The sequence below is a fragment of the Pteropus medius genome, unplaced genomic scaffold, assembly GCF_902729225.1.
Source record: "Pteropus medius unplaced genomic scaffold, Ma_sr-lr_union100, whole genome shotgun sequence".
Lineage (NCBI taxonomy): Eukaryota > Metazoa > Chordata > Mammalia > Chiroptera > Pteropodidae > Pteropus > Pteropus medius.
In genome coordinates, this window is record NW_024344370.1 from 2002247 (window position 1) to 2024000 (window position 21754).

Below are 21754 nucleotides of genomic sequence, written 5' to 3' on the forward strand. Positions count from 1 at the left end.
TGCACATGCACATAACACATACACACAACGTGGAACCAATGGAAATTATTTTAATGCCAAGCAAGATTTATATTTTTATATTTCTCTACAAGACATACTTAAATATGTCTCTAGAACTAATGGAGAGAATTTCTAAGTCATGATGCGTTATGCTCAATTTCCTACTTATATTTCTAACCAGAGGTTCACATATTAACTTCATCTTTTGATAGTATCTCTTTAATTTTATCTGCCACAGACATTTCGCTTATGCAGCAGCTGCTGGTGGACGACCAGGTGCTACCAAAGTAATGGTGGTTGTAACTGATGGTGAATCACATGATGGTTCAATGTTGAAAGCCGTGATTGATCAGTGTAACAATGACAATATACTGAGGTTTGGCATAGCAGTAAGTGGATTTTCTGTTTAATTGTTTCCCAGCTGATGGGTAAATGTTCCTTTAAACATCACTTCCCAAAGGTTTATATTTAAAGAAATTTTTCACTCTATTCCTGCTTATTGCTGATTTACACTCCTGTCAAGTAAGAGGATGTGGATTTACATCTCCAGAGGAACTACTATGTTCAGAAATAGTCTAGAAAGTGATTATAGGGAAATTGGAGTAAAGCAGTAGTGACTTTTTTTTTCCTCTTCCTCCATTTTCAAGGTTCTTGGGTACTTAAACAGAAATTCCCTTGATACTAAAAATTTAATAAAAGAAATTAAAGCAATTGCCAGTATTCCAACAGAAAGATACTTTTTCAATGTGTCTGATGAAGCAGCTCTACTAGAAAAGGCCGGGACAATAGGAGAACAAATTTTCAGCATTGAAGGTAAAAGAATTCCTAGTCTCAAGAATTTTCTTTCTACAACTTTTTTCAAGAATTCTTGATTTTATAACCACTTACTTGCTCTGTTAATGTTAAGTTGTATACCTTGTATGAAAAGAACTTTTATAAATCAGTAAGAAAAATAGTCAAAGAACACGAATAAGTATTTTATAAAAGATAAAATATCAGTGACCGATAAACATAAGAAAATATCCCCAATTTTAGTAGTTATTTAATAACATAAGTTAAATCAATTTTATTTTGTGCCTAAAAGATAACAAAGATTAATAACGTTTAATCTTGGAGAGATTATGGAGAAGTAAAGAAGCTCATACACTGTTGATAAGATTATAAATTATATAATATTTTGGGGGGCAATTTAGTAATATCTATTATATTCATAAATACTTTTATCTTTTTGCACTGTAAATAGTTTTTATAATCATAAAAAGTTTTACTTTTTTTATACTGCATTCTATAATTTCTGAAATTCTTGAATTTGATTACAAAAACATGTATACTTTAAAATTAGAAAAATATAGTGATGACTTTTAGTAGTTCAGATTTCAAGGAAACATTTTATTTACCAGCTCTACAATAATTTACCTATACGGCCTTGGAAGGTTTTGTCAGTGTAGAAATAGCCCATGTTCAAGAGCTCACCATATGGAGGACTGGAACACGCTTCCCATTTGGTAATAAGTCCCCCATGACCCAAATTCTGTTTCCTGAAGCCAACCCAAATATCTCGCAACACAGTCTCCACTACAGATCGGCTGCCAAGCTCCTCCCGTTGTATCTGAGACATGTGTGCATTTGTAAGTACCAATATTTAAAAACTAAAAATTCAGGTAGTTTCTTAGATAGTAATGATAATTTGTTTTTAAAGTCCATCACCTCAGTTTTCATCTTACCTCATCCCTTTTATTGTGTCCTTTGATACTAGGAACTTCATAAGTGTATCAATAAATATGTTAATACATAATCAAGAATAATCCTGTCAATATAAGAAACGTCCACACCTACAGAGAATTTTCTTCCTGACAGCTGCCAAGAAGCAAAAGTCTCAACCGATTGAGAAAATGCCCCAGAAAATGGCAGTTTTGCAGCTTATTTAATACGTTAGAATCAATGGAAACATAAGGAGGGTTATATAAAGTCCACTGGTGGTAGATAAAGGGGGTGAGAGAAAGCAAAGCAGGGAAATTTCTGGGACTGGATAAAAAGTAAAATGGAGAGACACAAACTTATTTTACATTGGTGGGTACATTTATAGCACATAGAGCTGGTATTTGGGGAACAAAATGATGAAGGATTCTATGGTCTTGTGCTCTGGTGCAGTGGGTATACCCTGAGGGGTCTGGAAAAGGAGATTACTCTGACACTTCAAAGGTATGTTACTTAAGATGCAAAAGACAATAGACGAGCTCATGTAAGGCAAAAACTGACCTTTGTCTAGAAAGCTTGACAGGCCTAGGATGGGGCTACCCACCACAACCTACTTTTAGTTAGAAATGTTTATGTTTAGACCATCCTATGTGGTTACTTTTCGTCCTTGAGTTTGTAGGGCCCACTGCACTGACCTCCTCTGACCTTGTCAGGTTTAGCACATGTTCCCTTTTTTGTCCATAACGCCAACTTCAAACACTACTTTAGAAATATCGTGGAATTCCATACCTGTACTTTAGAATACTTCCTTAGTGAATTCTCCTTTCCAAAATCTGCCAGCCCTATATTTCTGAGTGAACTTCAGAACATTGTGTGTATGTGTGTGTGTGTGCATACGTGTGCATGTGTTTGAAAATTCAATTTAAAATTGATGACAGCGAATAAGTTTTTGAAATTGCCATTTCCCAGGTACTGTTCAAGGAGGAGATAAATTCCAGATGGAAATGTCACAAGTGGGATTCAGCGCAGATTACTCTCCTCAAAATGTATGTATATCAGATAACTTCCAGCCATGCTGTCATTCAAGTTAACACTTCTGGGCACAGTAGCCTTATACCTAAAATGGGAAAAACAATCATCTAGTGATCAACAGTTCTGATTTCTAGTCATAGTCATTTAGTTTCTTTGTGCTGTTGATTTGCCATCCAAAAAAACGAAGTTAATAATGCCTTCCCTTCCCTATTTCACAGGGATTTTGTATGGGGGAAAAAAAAAAAGATAATATACAAGAAAGCCTTTGAGCACTCCAGGGGACAGGCACTATATTAATTCAAGGTATTATCATTGTAGGAATTTCCTTTGAATCAATTACCTACTGGAAAAGTTTGTTAAAAACACAAACTCTTGTCATCATTATCATTGTTGAATTCTGAGTTGCTGTAATTATTTCTTTTCTAACAGCAGAGACAGAAAATAGTTGAAGAAGTAAGGAATTAGGAATGTGAGGTGGGAAGTCTTCTTAGCCCAGAGCAAAGCCCATTCTTCTTTCTTAGAGACATCTATCTCCCGGGCCTCTGATTCTAATTCAACTCAGGATATAAGCAGAGTAGTAAAAGGGCAAAGAGATAGGTGACACTAAGAAACATTCAGGGAAAAATATGAACTCAGAAGATTTAATCAGCAGAACAAAGGGCTAGACACAGCTTATTTTCTCTCTAGAATTAAAAGTGCTAACTTTTCTTGGATCACTAGTCGTTAAAGATACTCATAATAGTTACAGGTCTTGCCCTCAGGAAAAAAAATTGTAAAGGAATTCACACAGAGAGAACTTTGCACACAATTTCCTGAGGTCTTTGTACCTTCCCTGACACCCCTTACTGCACCCCAGATTCAGAGTCCCGGATTTATGACAGTTATTTATATAATAGCATGGTCTCTTATTCTCAAAATAGAACACATCATTTCCCTATTTGCTACTTTTTTAATGGCTTATACTTTTCAATCCAAACTCATATCATTGATGTTTCTTAATATCTAAGATCAAAAATTTTAAGTAATGAATCCCATTCTGACGAACCCTGCCTTCTGCAAGGATTTATAGCTTTAAATATTCAGATCGGGCTTTGAGTCGATCCAAAGTAGCTGGTCCCCTTTGCCTTTCCTGCCGCCCTATGTCTGTCCTCCTTACATTAGATCGACTTTCACAGCTACAGGTGCCTTATGTAGCTGTGTTTTTTTAAAAATAAATGAGATAGGATAGAGATGATGAGGAACATTTGAGAAGGAATCAAGAAGGTGAAGAAGAAAGTTTAAAACAGAATGGGTCTGAATAGGGCCTCCCACAACATAGGTGGGATAAGCACCTTCCAACGCCTCCTCTGTCAGCAGCACTTCCTGTTTCTCACACCTGCCTCATGTCTGCCTGTGAGCTTTTCTTAAGAATCTGTGGATTTCATTAACCAATGTCACCACAAAAAAAAAAAAAAAAAAAAAAAGAATCTGTGAGCCTGGAGGTCCCTTCTGATCCCTTTCTAAAGCCTCACAACTGTTCAGTATTTGCAAATACGTGCTTTTGAATTGAAATTTGAATTGAACTATGCTCTTTGTGACACTACAGCTTATTACAAAGATATATCTATATAATGTATCATACTAAATAAAGCTCAAAGTAGCATAGCCCAAGGGAAGGCTTGTTCTTCAGCACAAACATATTAAAATAATTCTGAAATACATCAACATATATTCGTATAATTTTACTTCATCATGCTTTTTTTCCTTAAATCTAGACGATTTATTTCAACATTTTTGCTTCTCCTGCATTCTTATGCTTTAAGGGTGATTTGTTTTATTGATCTTCATTTTTCAATTATTTTAGGATATTCTGATGCTGGGTGCAGTAGGAGCTTATGACTGGAGTGGGACTATTGTTCAGCAGACATCTCATGGACATTTGATCTTTCCTAAACAAGCCTTCGACCAAACTCTGCAAGATAGAAATCACAGTTCATATTTAGGTAAAGTATGGCAGCATTTGGCTCAGCAAATTCAAGTTCCTTTCCTTCAAACTAGTACCTTGTTGAATCTCAGGATCACTTTAGCACAGCCCTTAAACTATCATCTATTTATTAAATTTATTACACATATTTATGTTGACTCTGCCAATCAGGCCTTCACCCATAACTACTTAAGGAAACATTGTATTATCTTCACTAATCTCTTCTGGCTGTTCAAGTGGTTGTTATTCCTGGGACATGATTGTGTTTCTCCAAAATAGAAATAGTTCCTAAAAACCAATACAGTAAGTGGTAGTCTTATATTAATTTAGAGTTCTTAGCCTTTTTATTCCTATAATAAGCAGCCACCAATTTTGAGTATCTACTCTGGGACAGTTCCTGAGCTGGCTATTCTTCTGACGTAAACATTTAAACTCTTCCAACAACTCTTGAAGTATTATTATCCCCATTGTACTTTCAAGAGCCAAGGAGGTTAGGCAACTTGCCTAAGTTGCCACAGCTTAGTAAGTGGCAAATCCAGAATTTGGATCTGGGACTGTCTGACTCCAAAGCCTATGTTCTTTCCACTGTGCAACATTACCTTTAAATTCATTTAGTTATTCATTAAAGAAATATTTGTCAAGTGCCAGGTTCATGAGTGGCTGATGGAGACAACCCGAAATCTAGCTTTATAGGTAGATGTCTCACCTATGCAGGACAGTGCTGCCAGTCAAAGGGAAGGAACAGTTCACTTAAGGAAAAAGAAGACATGCCCTCAATGATATGCCCGGGACACTAGGAACTATGCCTCACACATAACAAGAAAGGACCTCTGATCATCTCTACTAACTTTGCAAGCCTATTTAACTAAGATATTCAATAGTACTTACTTTGTAACTCTGTCTCCTAGGTTACTCTGTGGCTGCAGTTTCTACTGGAAAAAGCGTCCACTTTGTTGCTGGTGCTCCTCGGGCAAATTATACTGGCCAGATAGTGCTTTACAGTGTAAACGAGAATGGCAATATCACCGTTATCCAGACTCACAGAGGTGACCAGGTAAAGTCCATTGTTTAGCAAGTGAAATTAATTTTAGGAACAACTGGAGCAGGTGGGGAGTAGGGAGTTGGTAGAAATAAAATCTACCATTTATTGAGTGCCTACCCTGTGGCTAGCTCTGCAATCTGCATTTACTTGAATATTCTTTAAATCTTTAAAGAGATCTACCATCTTCTTTTGACGGGTCACTGAGAGATTAACTACCTTTATAAGGTCACATAGCTTTCATAGGGTTGAGCTTTCATTAAAACCCAGTCCCCAGTGGCCTCAAAGCCTGTGTTGTTTGGCTCCTTCCTGTTCCATATTTTTAATTCTCCAGATTAATAACTTTATTTAGCCATAATGACAGGCACCTAACCACTGCTTTGTAGGCAAAAGCCCCTCCTAGAGGCCAAGGATTGGGAGGAGAAATAATGAGAAGAAGGAAGCAGGATATAGCATTGTAAAAACTGAGCTACTGCATCTGGGCCCGTCAAGGTGAACTGTCGCTTTGACCTTTCTAAAAGTAAAGCAACTCTCTTCTCTGCCACTTTCTTCTGATGTGTGACAGTTTTGTAGTCAGAAGTTGTCATGACTCTGAGTCATGGCCCACTAGAGCGAAGGCCAGCTGATAGATTCCTATTTCCTTACAAAGCAGTTTTCACCCATGGGCTTGGCACATATTTGAAATGAGCATCGTGGATCTCTGAAAACCAACACAGACTTTTCTTCCTTGAGTATCCACAGATTTTTCTTTGGGATTAAGTCTCATTCCACTATCTCTATGACTTTTCCAAGAAGAAGACCTGAGTCTTCGACTTCCTTAACCCAAAACCAACTATGGTCACATACTTTTCTCTCCTCTTTAATATTCTAAAGAAAGGTGCTTTTATTTTGATGAGGAGTCATTTCTTATTCATTTCCAAATCCTTAAGAGGTATTCACAGAGGCATGCATTGAACTTTGGTTGAGTGCAATGAATACTCAAATCCCCAGCCTCTCATTTCACTTTATCTCCTGCTGTCCCAATCTATCTGGCAATTACTCTCCTGACCCAGATCATGCCATAGACACTTAAATCACTCATGTTTTACAACTCCTCTTCACCTAGAAAACTCCTCGTCGTCCTTTAAGATGCAATTCAAGTATTAATCTTTCTAAGTCTTCCTGACTCCACTGCACTGTGATCACACAGCATTTGGTACTTGCCTCTATTATGTTTTACCATAGAAGCACAATTATTTGTTCCACCTCCCTCACCCCCTCCCCCCGTCTCTATAACACACCCCATATACCTTCTAAGTGTTTCACTTTTAAATGTGGTTTTTGACACACCAGCATCAGAAACACCTGGAGTATTTATTTAAAACACTGTTTTCTGGATCTCATCCTAGGCATTGTATCAGAATCTCTAATAATGGGTCACAGGAATCTGCATTTTAAAGAAACTTTCATGGTGATTTTTGTGCACACTAAGGTTTAAGAGACTTAGATGGTGATACAACCTGAGAGAGGTGACTGTTATCCATCTTTATGTTCTTAGCACTTTATTAATAGTAAACACCCATTTTTTTTCTTGAACGAGTAAATAAAAGTTCAGTATAATATTAGGAGTATATGAATCCCAGGAATCCTAAGGTTACTTTGCTTTATTACTCCAGATTGGCTCCTATTTTGGTAGTGTGCTGTGTTCAGTTGATGTGGATAAAGACACCATTACAGATGTGCTCTTGGTAGGTGCGCCAATGTACATGAACCACCTAAAGAAAGAAGAAGGAAGAGTCTACCTGTTTACTATCACAAAGGTAAAAAAAAATTATTACATCAACTTAGTTTAATTTGCTTTAATATTGGTAAATGAAAAGTTAATCTGCATTTTTGCGCAATAAAGAAAATTTATGATTGATAAATATAATGATAATTTTCATATATAGTATGGTTTATGTTTCATCATTATGAGGATGTCACCATTAAGTTATAATTTTTAAAATCACATTAAAAAGCATAACCTAGACCTTAATATATAGTGCATTGCCATTTTCCATGAAAAGTCTTTGAATATGGATTCTCTTATACAAATAAAGTTATTATAAATACACATCATTTTTTAAATATACACATGTGTACACACACACACACACACACACACACAACACATCTGTGTATTTCTCAAGTATCTTATCCAATTATTCTTTAAATGACAATAACAGGTCAAAACTACCTTGTTAACATTTTACGGTTAAAAGTACAAATCGTACCAGGTGCCTTGGAAACCTCCATATGATCCTGGATGCTTTCTACATTAGTTTGTCAGGAAATTCCATTGCTTAGTGTAACATTTAGATAATATATCCAACTCTTGGAATTTCCAGTCCTTTCACATAAAACTTAGCATACTCTAACATGGAAAAGCACAGTTTTTCCAACTTGTAGACTGAACTCTAAATCCATGCACATAGTGACATAGAAAGTTGGATGACTATAGAAGGGAAAAAAGAGAAGCTGATATTAATACAATAAATATAATGCCTAGCTATTGTGATAATGTCCTCCCTTATTTATTTAAATTAATGTAAAAATTAGCCCTTGAACAGAATCAATTAATACAATTCTAAAGCATGTATTGAGTATTCAGTAAAGGGAAGGCATATCTATTTGTTTGGAAAATTTAACAAATCCTTCTTTCTTAAGTTTCTTGCTTGTCAACTATTCTTAACTAATTGCTGAAGGTGAGAAGATCTCCCAGTGCTTTATCAAACTTAGTAGCAAACTGATTTCTGGAAGATTATTATAGAGGAGAAAGAATCAACACTGACCCAGTTTCATGGTTGAGGGGCATTACTTTCTTGTGAAGTCATGAAATATTTTTATTCTTGATTTCAAAATCTGAAAAAACAATTGTGTCTTTTACAAGGAAGTATCTTTGGGCAGAATTACTTAGCATTTCTTATAATGGAATATTAACAATCTCATTTTTCAGTTCCTATACTATTAATAATTATGTCACTGTTCAGTAATTTTTAAATAAAAATCTAAATTAAGGTATTGTATTTTAATTTGTCTCTACCTAAATTTTATTCAAGATGTTAGTAGATTTTCACCAGAAAATTTTAAAGCAAAAGGTTTAGAAACAGGTGAAGATCCTAATATTGAGGGAAAGGAGACAAAGGAATGGATACTTTCAAGTAGATTGTGTAGCTACAGTAAAGAGAATTGTATCCTTTCACCAGCAGATATTCTATGGCCCTACTTAGTAAAATTTTTATTTATAATTCTCAACATAATTAGAGAATTTTGAAATCTAGGTTTACCATCCTATCCACTTTTAACAGTTGGCAAATTGATTTGGGTATCATCTACTGAGTATATTAATTATAAAAGTTGTAAGATTTGTTTTAATCGTCTCTCTTTTTTTTCTCTTTTGCAAGGGCATTTTGAATTGGCACCAATTTCTTGAAGGCCCCGAGGGTGTTGAAAATGCTCGGTTTGGTTCAGCTATTGCAGCTCTCTCAGACATCAACATGGACGGCTTTAATGATGTGATAGTTGGCTCGCCTTTGGAAAATCAGAACTCTGGCGCTGTGTACATCTACAATGGTCATGAGAACACCATTCGCACAAAGTATTCCCAGGTAATCTGAACTTCATGGTGATGTATTTATGTGTGAGTAAATCGTGTTAGTGCTACAGAGTATCATGAGGACCATCCGATCCATCTTCTTATTTTGTAACTTTATTCACTCATTCATTAACTATTTAGTGAGCTGCTACTGTGTGTCAAGGACTGTTTTAGACTTTGAGGATGCTGTAAAGAACAGGACAAAATTCTGCTCTTTGTGGATCTTATATTCTTGTGGAGGAGACGGAGGAAAAATAAGATAAATAAAATAACATGTCCTAGATAGTAATACGTGAGAAGGAATTTTTTGAAAAGCTAAAACAGGCATGGGAGGTATCAGGTATTTGAAAGGATGGCAAGAAAGTGATTGAGAAGGCAAAGTTTGAGTAAAGACCTGACCACAATGAGGTAGGAGAGGAATCAGGACCTAAGCTTGCATCAACTCCTTCTCAGCCCACTGATCCTCCATTGCTTTGTGCTGGTTTGTGATTTTTATGTTAAGATTCATGCTGTTTCTTTGATGAAAATGTGGCTGCAAGAATGATAAACAGATCAGATAAGATGTGATTAAAAGATCAATGAAATTTTGTGAAGACTATAGCAACCTAGGAAATGGCTATGTAGCAAATATAACAATGCCATGTAAAAGCTGCCTTTTTCCTGTTACAGTCATGCACTATAATTTCATGTCAAATTTGCTCTTTCAGAAAATCTTGGGATCTGATGGAGCCTTTAGGAGTCATCTCCAGTACTTTGGGAGATCCTTGGATGGCTTTGAAGATTTAAATGGGGATTCCATCACCGATGTATCCATTGGTGCCTTTGGACAAGTTGTTCAGCTCTGGTGAGTCAGTGAGAGCCAGACACAAACCAGATAACTAAAAAATGACCTGCTAAGTAGAACAGATTGCTGTGCTGGTATTGTGGAAAACCCACGTCCATTACATAAGACTCTAGGACACTTACGTGTCATGGTTTACATAAAGGAAGGAATATGTTTTCTCTGGTGGGAGAAAAAAAAATATTTTCCTAACATTAGAACCAAGTTTCTCATTTCTCTGTGGTGAGCAGAAGTGCATTGAAAAGACAAAGCCCTTTAATGATCATCCGGGATATTCTGGAGCACTATCTTCCAAATAGGCTTACCTCAGCGCACAGATAGGAAGCCTCATGAGAACAGCCTAAAACTCCTGAGCACTTGGACCACCCAAGTTAAGTGCAACTTCTTGTGTAGTTAAAAGGTATTTTTTTAGAATTTTTAGTCATAAACAAGCAGCCATTATTTAGGTTAAGCAGACCTCTCATTGACCTCAGTAGGAGTTGAAGAGAAGGGTGGGGGAACAATAATCAATTCAAGGACAAAAATAAATATACTGGGCTGGTAAGAGAATGGAATCAGAAGAAACTGAGAATTTGATCAAGAGTTCCTAAGAAAATATAGTTCAGCCATTCATTAATTTGTTTCTATTGAAAAATGTGCTTTAAATGTCCAAATGCATCAAGAATAGAAAAACATTACGTATTGATGCCGTGCTGTTTCTGAATTTCATGATACTGTTTATAGTATCTCACTTGTGCTTTTAAAGGATGAAATGCACTGTATTTGTGCATTGTTTTAATGAAATCTTAGTGTGTAAAAAATAAAACTCAAGGATAATATTTAAGACTAAAAAATAAGAAAATATATTTATCAAATAAAATCAATAAAAATCAATTAAGAGTAGCATACCATTAGAAAAGTACGAGGTGTGATAACATAATTATATGACTGATTTTTAAACAATAAGAAATCATGCTTTTCGGTGAACGCTGCCCTATAACCATCTTGGTAGGCTTCTTCCTTGGTAGGCTATATTCTTACTATACTATGACATTCTCTTTAATATAGTCAATGATGGCCAAACTTTTTCTTTAAAGATGGATTTAATTCTTCAAAAAAATCAAGACACATGAAATCAAATCAGCTTTTTAAGGTTCAGCCAAGCAAGGTTAATGCCATATTGTGGTCACATTCCCATAAGGTGCAGAGACTGGTTTTTCTGGAGACCTCCTGAGCATAATTTTTAAAAAACAAGTTTACAAAAATAACTTAAATCAATCCCATCTCTATTGGGATAAGTGCTCGGCTTCTCAAAGAGATTGACTTAAAGAAATCCTTCACTTAGACGTTGTAGATCTCGTACGTTTGAAGACAGGCTGCATTTGTTGTTTTATGACTGCTTGTCAGGGGACCTGATAGATTCATGATTAACTATTGAAATAATCTTTCAATGGACTCAAGGCCTGAAATTAAAAGAAAATGTTTTCTATGTCTTCTTGTGGTACTTTTCAAAACAGAAAAATTATTAATTATTACTTGCTGCTTTGCAAATAGTTAAGGGTGTGCGTAAGGCTTATTATGATGAAGTACCAATTCCACTAGCCAAGGAATTCGACCATGGGTTCTAATCTCTCACTCGCTAATAACTATTACTCAGTAAACTGGTAAGTTACTAGATGTCTTTGTGTCTCAGACTTTTTCGTTAATAAAATGGAAATAATATTTTTTCTACCCATTTCATAGGAGTGTTGTAGAAGCAAATGAGGCCATGTGTATGGGAAAGCCTTTCAGATATCGAAAAGACTAAACTAGTCATTAGTCTGTAATACCCTACCTGAGATGGACACACCAAAGCCATTTTCTGGCATCAGGCTAGTTGCCACCATCATGATCATATGCCACACTTCAAAGACTCACTGTCAGCCACTAAAGCAACAAGGAAACAACCACGACCACACTCCTTAGCCCTGCCACCCCCACCTTGCCAACTGCTCTCTCCTCTACCTTTGTGAGAAGAGTGAATATCATTGCTTCCACCTGACAAAACACAACAGGGACCATGACTTTGTACTTCATTTGCAAAGAGGCTGCAGATTCATATCCTGTGCTCATGTATGAGTTCATTAAACAAAAAATATTAACTGTGAATTGTGCTGGTAATACAGTCACAAACAAAAAACATATCCTTACCTGCCATCTTAGAGCTTTCAAATCTAAAATACTGCTAAAGTGCTTAGAGAGTGGAGAGAATAATTGGATAATGTTGGCACTGGGTCTCCCTTGTAAAGGTTATAATATGTGCATTCAACAATATGTCAATCTATCTGTTTCCATTTATGTCTTTCAGGTCACAAAGTATTGCTGATGTATCTGTAGATGCTTCATTCACACCAGAAAAAATCACTTTGTTCAACAAGAATGCTGAGATAAACCTCAAACTCTGCTTCAGTGCAAAATTTAGACCTACTAAGCAAAACAATCAAGTGGGTGAGTAGACCTAAAATAATCTGTATGGAGATAAATTTGCTTTTAGTCTTAAATATAATCTATACTTCGAGTTTGTAGCCCCAAAAAATAAAGGTCTGAACTTGAAGACATTTAAATTGCCACACAGTTTAGGTGCCTGAGAATGGTTAATTAGGCATGGAAGGCTTGTTTAGATCTCCCTCTGTCACAATCTCTAGAATGTGATATTCTGCTGCAGAAAGTTGTAATTCTTATGACATAATCATGGACTCTCCCAACTTTATCCTTCGAGTTTCTCTCACCCACAGGTCCCTTACTTAAAACCTTGGGCACAGACAGATTACACTGGATTACAGCCCATATTAAGTGAGAGCACTGTATGTTGGCTCTGCCATAATCTAGATAGACAGAGTGTGTTTAGTACAAGTGCCCCATATTGTTCCTATTCCTGAGGAATCAATAAGCATGAAATATTGAGAGAGAGAATACAAAACAATATATGATTTATACCCAGCATTTTAAATTTTCTAAATAATCCAGAGGAGTGAATAAAAGTCTGAGACATGTTCTATTAGCAAGAAACAGTGAAGAAAACTGTGGGCAAATGTCAAACAGAAATTGTGGTTGTCTCTCTCTTGGACCAGTCAAGTCCCTTTCAGGACCTGGGTGAGGTCCCACATCCTCTTTTCTAACCACTCTATCTTCACTTCATCCCTCCTGAGCTAACTGTCTCCACGCCCTCCATAAGTAGCAATTGATTTAGCACTTGATTAAATTCTACCGTCTTTTGTGTGCTGCTGTTTCATAATCCCCCTGCATCAGCTTTTGGCTCTAAACTTTAGAAACTGGTAGTTTCTACATGCATGTCATTAAGTGGTATACAAACTAACTTAAAGACTGGGAATATAGAGGCAAATTATTTGTCACAATTGATACCAAGAAATAAATAGATTAAGAACACAAAGCAGAAGTTAGATTCACACCTTGGCACACGTTCCCTATTTTCCTACTTTTTCTATATATCTGGCATTTTTCCTTTCAGGTGCTCAAACACTGACCCAACTCTGAGGAGCACATTTCACAGACCTGCCTTATAGCACGTCCATCTGAGTAGCCATGATCAGTTGAGTCAGAAATCATTACCGTGTGACCATTAAGGGGTTAGATGTCATGTGCATCATGGCGACTATAGTTAACAATGCTGTATTTATTATGTATTTAAATTTCAAATATTATTATTTGAAAGTTGCTAAAAGTAGATTTTAAAAGTTACAACAAAATAAAAGTTATAACTGTGAGGCGATGGATGTGTTAACTAACCTTATTGTGGTAATCATTTATATATATACACACACACACACATATATATATTATCACTACACTTTATACTTTAAACATAGACAATATTATATGTCGATGATTATCTCAATAAAACTGTAGAAAAAATTATTAAGTAGCTAGCCTGCCTAAAAGATTAATTTAGAAAATACATAAGCTGGCAGACATGGCTGGCTGGTTACCTCTCCTGGAGCTGAAACATGGATTTCTCATGTCTCTCTTTTCTTTTGACTACACTTAACTCCTTCTGTTGCCACACACTTGGGAGAGGATTTCTGCTCTCAGACACTTTCCTCTCCTTCCACTTGCCGGAGGGCATCTGGGTCTTGCTGTTTGGCACCTTTCCCTTTCAATCTTTTTCCTTGATGCCTTCAGGTCTGTAGAGACAAGCTAATCATGATCATGCTTAATTGCTTGACTAGCAATAATATTATATAAGACATGAATTCCATGTTGACAAATTTGAAAAATGAATTTATAAAGCATATGGTCTCTATTGTTTACTGTATCAGGTGCATATTCCGGTTTAAATTTAATGACATAGAAATTACTATATTGCCCATGAGACTATTTATCATTTTTACTAAGCTGTTTGAAAAAAATGACACAGTATTATCATGTATACTAACTTTGTCCCAGCTACAATCATCTCCCTATCATTATTTTTCCTTCACATTATTTTTACCACTTATATTTAGTTCATTTGATTCTGTTATATTTTATCTATGTTGACCTCCTTAAGTCATTGGAGCAAGAAAAATCTTACAATACCTTTAATAGATATTTTAATGTTTTTGGAAGTCTATTCAACATTTAAAATATTGAAAGTAATAAAATAAGATAGAGTAACCCCAAATAAGGCATTTGGTGCTATGAATAGTATCAGATTTCTCTCAATTTTGAACAGCAGACTTTAGCTGAAGGTTCTGATAGTTTAGACACTGGCAACTGACATCAGTTTTATCACATTTGTTTTTCGTGTCTGTTGCCCTGGGTTAGTATTATCTCTGGTTTGTAGATGAGGAAATGGAGGTTCAAAGAGGTTTAACAAATTGCCTAAAGTCAGTCAGCTCACAGATGGATTCAACCCACGTCTGTCTGATTAAGAACTTATTACTGCAATGTTGTATGCCTTTCCTCATGGAAGCATCTAGAATATGCCAGATACTGTACATCTTCCCTTGGAATATCTCAGTTAATCCTCAAATAACAGTTAATCCCCACAACCGCATAGAAATAGCAAGAACATGGGCTCCGATTTCAAAATTCCCCAAATTTTATTTCTGACCATGCCCTAGCTGTGTGAACTAAGGTGAATTATTTTACCTCTTTTATTCTGTTCACTATCTGAAAAATAGGGTAATATCTACTTTCCAGATTTATGGTAAAACTTATGTAAAGTAACATATAAGAATGTGTTCAATTGTAGGTACTCGATAACTGTTCCTTTCCTTTTTATATCACTGTGTTATGAATGATGTTTGGAAAACGATGTTTGAGGGATTATTTTGACCAACTTCATTCTGTAGATCTCTTGGTGGCAAGTCCACTTTTCTTTCCACTGCTTCGAGCTACATTTCTCTGAATCACATTTCTTTGTACCCACAGTCATGTATATCTAACCAGAGCTAGAATTACAAAAGTCATGGGCAATCCACGGTTCACAATTCAACAATTTAAAGACCATTTTTATGTTTCCTCAAAGTCAGAGGCTTCACCCAATTAGACACAAAAAAACAGAGATGCTTTTTCCTTAAAAAAAAATTTTTTTGTAATAACATTTCTTCATGATTTTTATCATAGCCATTACATATAACATCACAATTGATGCAGACCTATATTCATCCAGAGTAACCTCCAGGGGTTTATTTAAAGAAAATAATGAAAGGTGCCTGCAGAAGAATATGATAGTACATCAAGCACAGAGCTGCTCTGAGTTCATCATCCTCATACAGGTGAGGTACTAACATAGGGGTCTTCTGAGCATTAAAACCAGACATATAACCTAACTATTTATAATTACTTGTGTGTAAATTATGAGATTGCTAATGAGCTTAACCAGGAATTGCTGCTTCACATGTTTACTGAACCTACATCTTTAAGTTTCTTAGTAGTGGGAGGCTAAGAGCACAACTAGGACAGAAGAGAAGAAGCAAGAGTCCTGAAAATTCAAAACAAGGATATTCTACATAATTGAGAGTAGACTGTGCTCTTGATTGTAAACACAATTGTGGTCATTTTCTTGTTTTGAAGCTGCTGTGCCCTAATAAACTGTGTGTGCGTGTGTTTAGGAGCCCTCTGATGTTGTCAACTCCTTGGATCTGTGTGTGAACATCAGCCTGGAAAACCCTGGCACCAGCCCCGCCCTTGAAGCCTACTCCGAGTCCGCCAAGGTCTTCAGTGTAAGTGCAGTTTGCCCTTTCTAGAATTCAGACTGACTAACCAAAGTTTCATAGTCACTACAGTAGTGTCTGAAAGATACTTAGAACATAGCCTTTTAATTGTTAATTTTTTAAAGGAAATATAATTACTTCTGTATAAAGTTCATCAGCATGTAAATTCCATGAAGGTGGAGATTTTTGTCTCAGTTCACTGCTCTGTTCCCAGCCATAAATATTTGTTGAAGAAATAAATACCAAGGAAGCAAACACCTTGTGCTGACGACCCCCTTAAAAAATAAAATGTTACCAATACCTCTGCATTCTCTGTACCCCTCCCCACCCCCGTCAGATCCGCCTTCTTCTTGCTTTCCCAGGCAAGATCACCATGAATTTTGCATTTATCAATGCTTTTCTTTCTGATATTGCTAAGGATGTACATATTCCTAAAACAGTATTTAGTTTGGCATAGTTCTGAACTTTATGTAAAAAGAATACTACAATATGTCTTCTTCCCCAATCTGCTTTTATAACTCAAGTGCAGATGACTGGAATTGTTCTTCCTTTTTTTGTAGATCCCGTTCTATAAAGACTGTGGTGACGATGGAGTTTGCATATCTGACCTAGTTCTAGACGTCCAACAGCTGCCAGCTGCTCAGTAAGCTTTACTTTAAAACTCATTGTAAAATGTAGAAATATAAGACACATTGGGCTATGTTACTCAAATGAATGTTTATAGAGATTTTTTCTACAAAAGAAACATATATAATAAAGATCTTTAAAATCTAACTTTCAATTTCTACCATCCATATAGTAGTAAAACAATAATATAAAACCATTTATATCTGATGATTCCATTCCCTTCAATGTAATTGTAAGAGATAACCAAGAGCATTTACTTATTTATTGTCGATATCATTTTACAATGAAGATAGTCTGTTATTAAGGAATATTCCAAATAAATCTAAAGAGTTTATATTTTTTAATGAGTGAAGTGTTTGAATCTGGCCTTTTTTCCCCTTAATGACTCTTTTTTCCTTTTTCTCCTTTTTTAACAGAGACCAACCCTTTATTGTTAGCAACCAAAACAAAAGATTAACATTTTCAGTAACACTGAAAAACAAAAAGGAAAGTGCATACAACACTGCAATTGTTGTTGATTTTTCAGAAAACTTGTTTTTTGCTTCCTGGTCCATGCCGGTACGTGATGACATCCGATGGCTATTGTGTCTCCTTCTCGTTGTCAATTACCGTCTTCCTTACACTCAAACTTCCATGTCCTCTCTATTGTCTGAAGAAGCACTTAACCATGATTATCATAGTTAAGGAAGCCCTTTAACTATGATCAATCCTAACCTTATGGCTCCCGACTAGTTAAACCTCATGACAACATAGCCTGGCTCTGTAGCTAGGCCAATCCGCTTCACAATTTAGGTCAGTTTTTCCTTTGCCCTGAGACTTGCAGTAGTGGCCAGATACTCGTGTAACTCTTCTTAGCCATCTGTGTGATGAGGCTGCTGTGGTGGTGCACAGATGCTACGAGCTGCACTTGCTCTGAGGAGTCAGGAGTCCCACAGCTCAGCCACCAGTCTTGTGACAGCCAAGATGATGCATTCCAGCGAGGTCAGTTAATCAAGCTGATGACTATACCAGGAACACACTTGACCATGAATGCTCCCTGGTCCCTCCTCAGCCACTAGGCAACAAAAAGAAAAGGAGGGAAAGACTGAGATTTTCCAAATTATCTACCTACTTGATGAAAGAATTTTAAAATGTTTTCATCCAGTATAAAGTCAATGTGGACTTAATAGATGTGGTATTCTAAACCTATTCTCATTCCAGTGTTTAAATTTCCTGTGCCAAATGACAACTTCTTATTTTAAAGAGGAAAAAAAAAACCTGTAGAAAGCTAAAAAAAGAATCTTTGCATTATTTAAAATATACACACCAACATATGATTTTGTTTTCTTCTCATGAAACTACAAATTTCGAATATATTAAGAGAAAGATTGTATTAAAGATAGCTTTTCTGAATATTAGATTAAAGTTATTTTGTGCTTCTGAAATATAAGAAGTATGATTTACTTCTGGGGGAAAATTTGAGTATTTGACCTCTCCTCTAGCTTGTTGGGTGTCCTGCTTAGCAACAAAAATTGTATATTAGCCACCTGGACAAATACATGATTTTTAAGTCTTAGGGGACAATAAATTACTTCAGCATGAACCAACCCTACACTGCTAAAATGTCTGTGGTTTATATATCCCTCATCATGGATGTGCACGCACACTTACGTTATGTACTAATTGATCATGGTTTCCTTGGTCTCGTTCAGGTTGATGGGACAGAAGTAACATGCCAGGTTACTTCTCAGAAGTCTGTTACCTGTGATGTAGGCTACCCTGCTTTAAAGAGGAAACAACAGGTACAACTTGGATTTCATCCTCAAATCCACTCTAGCCCTTCCCTCCTCAACACGAGTGTTAATTCACCAATACACATTCTTCATTATGTATCACTGTTTGATAGGCATCACACACTAACTGGCTGCATATTTGGAAGAAGTTTTAGAAATGTGAATTTTCTGTAAGTTAAAAAAATGGGATTTCCCCTATGTAGTTCATTCTAAAAATAGCACATAAAATACGGAAATTTCTTTTTTCTGAATACTTTGAGCAACACTGGTCAAAGTGCTGTACGCAGAGTCCCAGATGTCATTTGTTAACCCTGGTAAGCAAATTTCATGCAGCACAAAGCTTTCAAATTCAGACAAGTATATGTGTTCCTGTCATGTGATGACTTGTATATGTAGGTTGATAAAAAGATGTTCCACGAATTTGCAAGTTTAAGGTACATAAAATTCAGAATCAAACTGGAGTGATTTTTCTTTTATGGGAAACTTTTTTTTTTCATGTTGGCCCCTGAGTTTGAAGTACCATAGACTGATGAATTTTAATTTTGTGTATAGGTGACTTTTACTATTAACTTCGACTTCAATCTTCAAAACCTTCAAAATCAGGCATCTGTCAGTTTCCAAGCCTTAAGGTAAAAAACATAACGAAGTCATGAATACAGGATGATGGCTTTTATAATATTTCTCTTTAAGTAATTTCCTAATGCTTGTTTCTACAGTGAAAGCTACGAAGAAAACAAGGCAGATAATTCTGTCAACCTCAAAATTCCTCTGCTGTATGATGCTGAAATTCACATCACAAGGTAGGTGAAACAGTGGGGCAGCCTGCAACCACTGACATCACTCTGGTTCATGACACATTTGGCTCATGGCTAAACGAATACTCTATATGCTCATTCTTAACTGGAGAATTGAATTAAAACATTTTCCCCTTGTCAACTAAAACAGAAGTTCAAGGTCAAACTGTTCCCGAGGGGAACCTTGAGCACCTCTTTGGGTTTTTTGACCGAGGGCGACACCAGAAAGGCAGAGGACTAACCCTTCTGCCACATGCCAAGGGGAAAGCCCTGCAGGCCCTACAGGAGCTGCAAACCATCCCAAGTGTCCAAGCAGAACTCTCAGGGCCCTGAGAATTGCCGCCACTTTCTTCTCCATGCCACTTTTCCTACTGTCTGTATGCAATCTCAAGTGGTATTCTCATTCCTGGACATTGAAGCCCCAGGCACAGTGCTTTGCACATAGTAGGTGCACCACAAATATTGAATCTACTCTCAGAAAAATTAGTTTCTGGTTGGAAAATTCCTGGCATAACAAATTAGGAGTTTCAAGAGGAAATGAAGCATTTTCCATAGGAGGTCATCCATGAAGAATGCTGTATTCCCTTTTCTTGCCTCCCCAAAGCAAGTAAAACTGAGAGCACCGGCCAAAACGGTTCTAGTTTGACACCAGTTATATTGAATTGCTCAGAGACACAGGTGTCTTGAGAAGCGAATAGCATGTAAACACCACAGGTGCTAACAGGTTGGTATCATCACCTTCACCCCCACTTAGAAGTGAAGTGGTTTCATGGACACGGACTCATGGGCACAGCTCTGCAGGTACACAGGCTGCAGCTGATACCCACCTCCATGCTTGGGAACCAGAGTTCCCTACCCGATGAGGCACTAAGGCAGCTTCCCAGCACAAATCAGTGAGCACTGACAACACACAGCAGTATTCTCCCAAGACACCAGGCTGCCAAGTTTCCAGTGACAGCAGATTTCTCTAACTTCCATCATATCACTCCAGCCCCTACAAACACGGAATATGTAGATCATCCAATATATCACTGAACAAAAACAAAAAGGAAAATCTGTCACTATGTCTAGAGCCTGAGACACATGAGCAAGGATGAAAAGAATGCTTCTGCACCAAGTGAGTTGCAAAGAGCAAAAGCAGAAACAAAGCATAGTCCAAGTCCTCCATCCCTGAAAAATTAATCAAAAATTGCATATTTCAAAGGCCCCTCAAATTGCTAAAATAAGTAATTCAAAACAAATGCGGCCAAAGAGATTGAAAGTACCACATTACCTGAATTTTTTTCTTTCTACCTGTATCGATTCTCTCTCATCCTAAATGTCTTTTCTTAATACAGACTTATAAGTCCACTCTTCACTGTGGCCAATTTTTCAGATATTTTAACATCAAATAAATATAAGGTTGAAGTGGGACTTCATTTTTCCTACCATCTTAGCTATTTAATTTGTGATGGTAAACTGGACTCTAAGACAATCTGATGTCCTTTTAAAAATATCATACAGTTGAAAAAACTAACATGGAGAATTTTCAAGAATAAAGCTAAAGTGGTACTCAATCCTACCACCCTGATAATTCCTCTTGATGTTTTTTAAAAAGGCATTAAATGTACATGGACAGAAAATCCGAACATTATAGAAAGATACAAATGGAAAATGAAATCATCCCTCCCCACCTCCTCTAGTCATCCCAAAGATGACTAACTTGACTGTTTTCAGAATACCTTCCAGATACTGGGTTTGTTTATCTATAAGGACACATGCATCTTTCTCTTTCTCTCTTTCTCCCCCACCTCCCTCACACACACACATACACATTTACCCAAATAGAATGACAAAACTCTTCTGTACCTTCCTTTGTATGTAATCCTAGAGAAAGTCATATCGGGACATACAGATCGAACTTGTCCTATTCCTGACTGGATCATAATTTATGTAACTAATTTAATATTAATGAGATATTTGGTTGTTTTGCATTTTTATTTTGTTTTGTTTAACCATCACAATGCTGTAAAAAACAATCGCATTTTTAAACAAACATCTTTGCAAGTTTTTTGAAAAAAAGTCCTACCTGATTATTGAATGTATCCCTTAGCAACCACTTTCATACCATATAAATGTGCAGTTATACTGTGCATATGTGATGGGTGGAAATAGATGATAATAGAATTATTTCTAAAACAAAATCCTCTGAGTATTTAC

At 36.4% G+C, this 21754-nt stretch overlaps 1 protein-coding gene and 1 long non-coding RNA gene across 3 annotated transcripts in view; one reads left to right on the forward strand and one right to left on the reverse strand.

The window, feature by feature from the left end:
• The window catches only part of ITGA2 (integrin subunit alpha 2), a 79495-nt gene that overhangs the window by 44542 nt on the left and 13199 nt on the right, over window positions 1-21754 (forward strand). For both annotated transcript variants that reach the window (XM_039869918.1, XM_039869920.1), the window contains exons 8-23: window positions 239-389; window positions 648-813; window positions 2668-2744; window positions 4574-4712; window positions 5602-5747; window positions 7388-7531; window positions 9155-9358; window positions 10053-10189; window positions 12513-12652; window positions 15773-15924; window positions 16261-16371; window positions 16923-17005; window positions 17406-17547; window positions 18681-18770; window positions 19314-19390; window positions 19478-19561. In XM_039869918.1, the coding sequence (XP_039725852.1) occupies window positions 239-389; window positions 648-813; window positions 2668-2744; window positions 4574-4712; window positions 5602-5747; window positions 7388-7531; window positions 9155-9358; window positions 10053-10189; window positions 12513-12652; window positions 15773-15924; window positions 16261-16371; window positions 16923-17005; window positions 17406-17547; window positions 18681-18770; window positions 19314-19390; window positions 19478-19561 (2043 nt within the window). The remainder of the gene's footprint in view (window positions 1-238; window positions 390-647; window positions 814-2667; window positions 2745-4573; window positions 4713-5601; window positions 5748-7387; window positions 7532-9154; window positions 9359-10052; window positions 10190-12512; window positions 12653-15772; window positions 15925-16260; window positions 16372-16922; window positions 17006-17405; window positions 17548-18680; window positions 18771-19313; window positions 19391-19477; window positions 19562-21754) is intronic.
• LOC120608168 (uncharacterized) lies at window positions 17065-18733 on the reverse strand. The gene is made up of 2 exons (XR_005654319.1): window positions 18640-18733; window positions 17065-18043 (listed from the first exon to the last, which is right to left on the reverse strand). It is a non-coding gene; the product is annotated as an uncharacterized LOC120608168 (long non-coding RNA).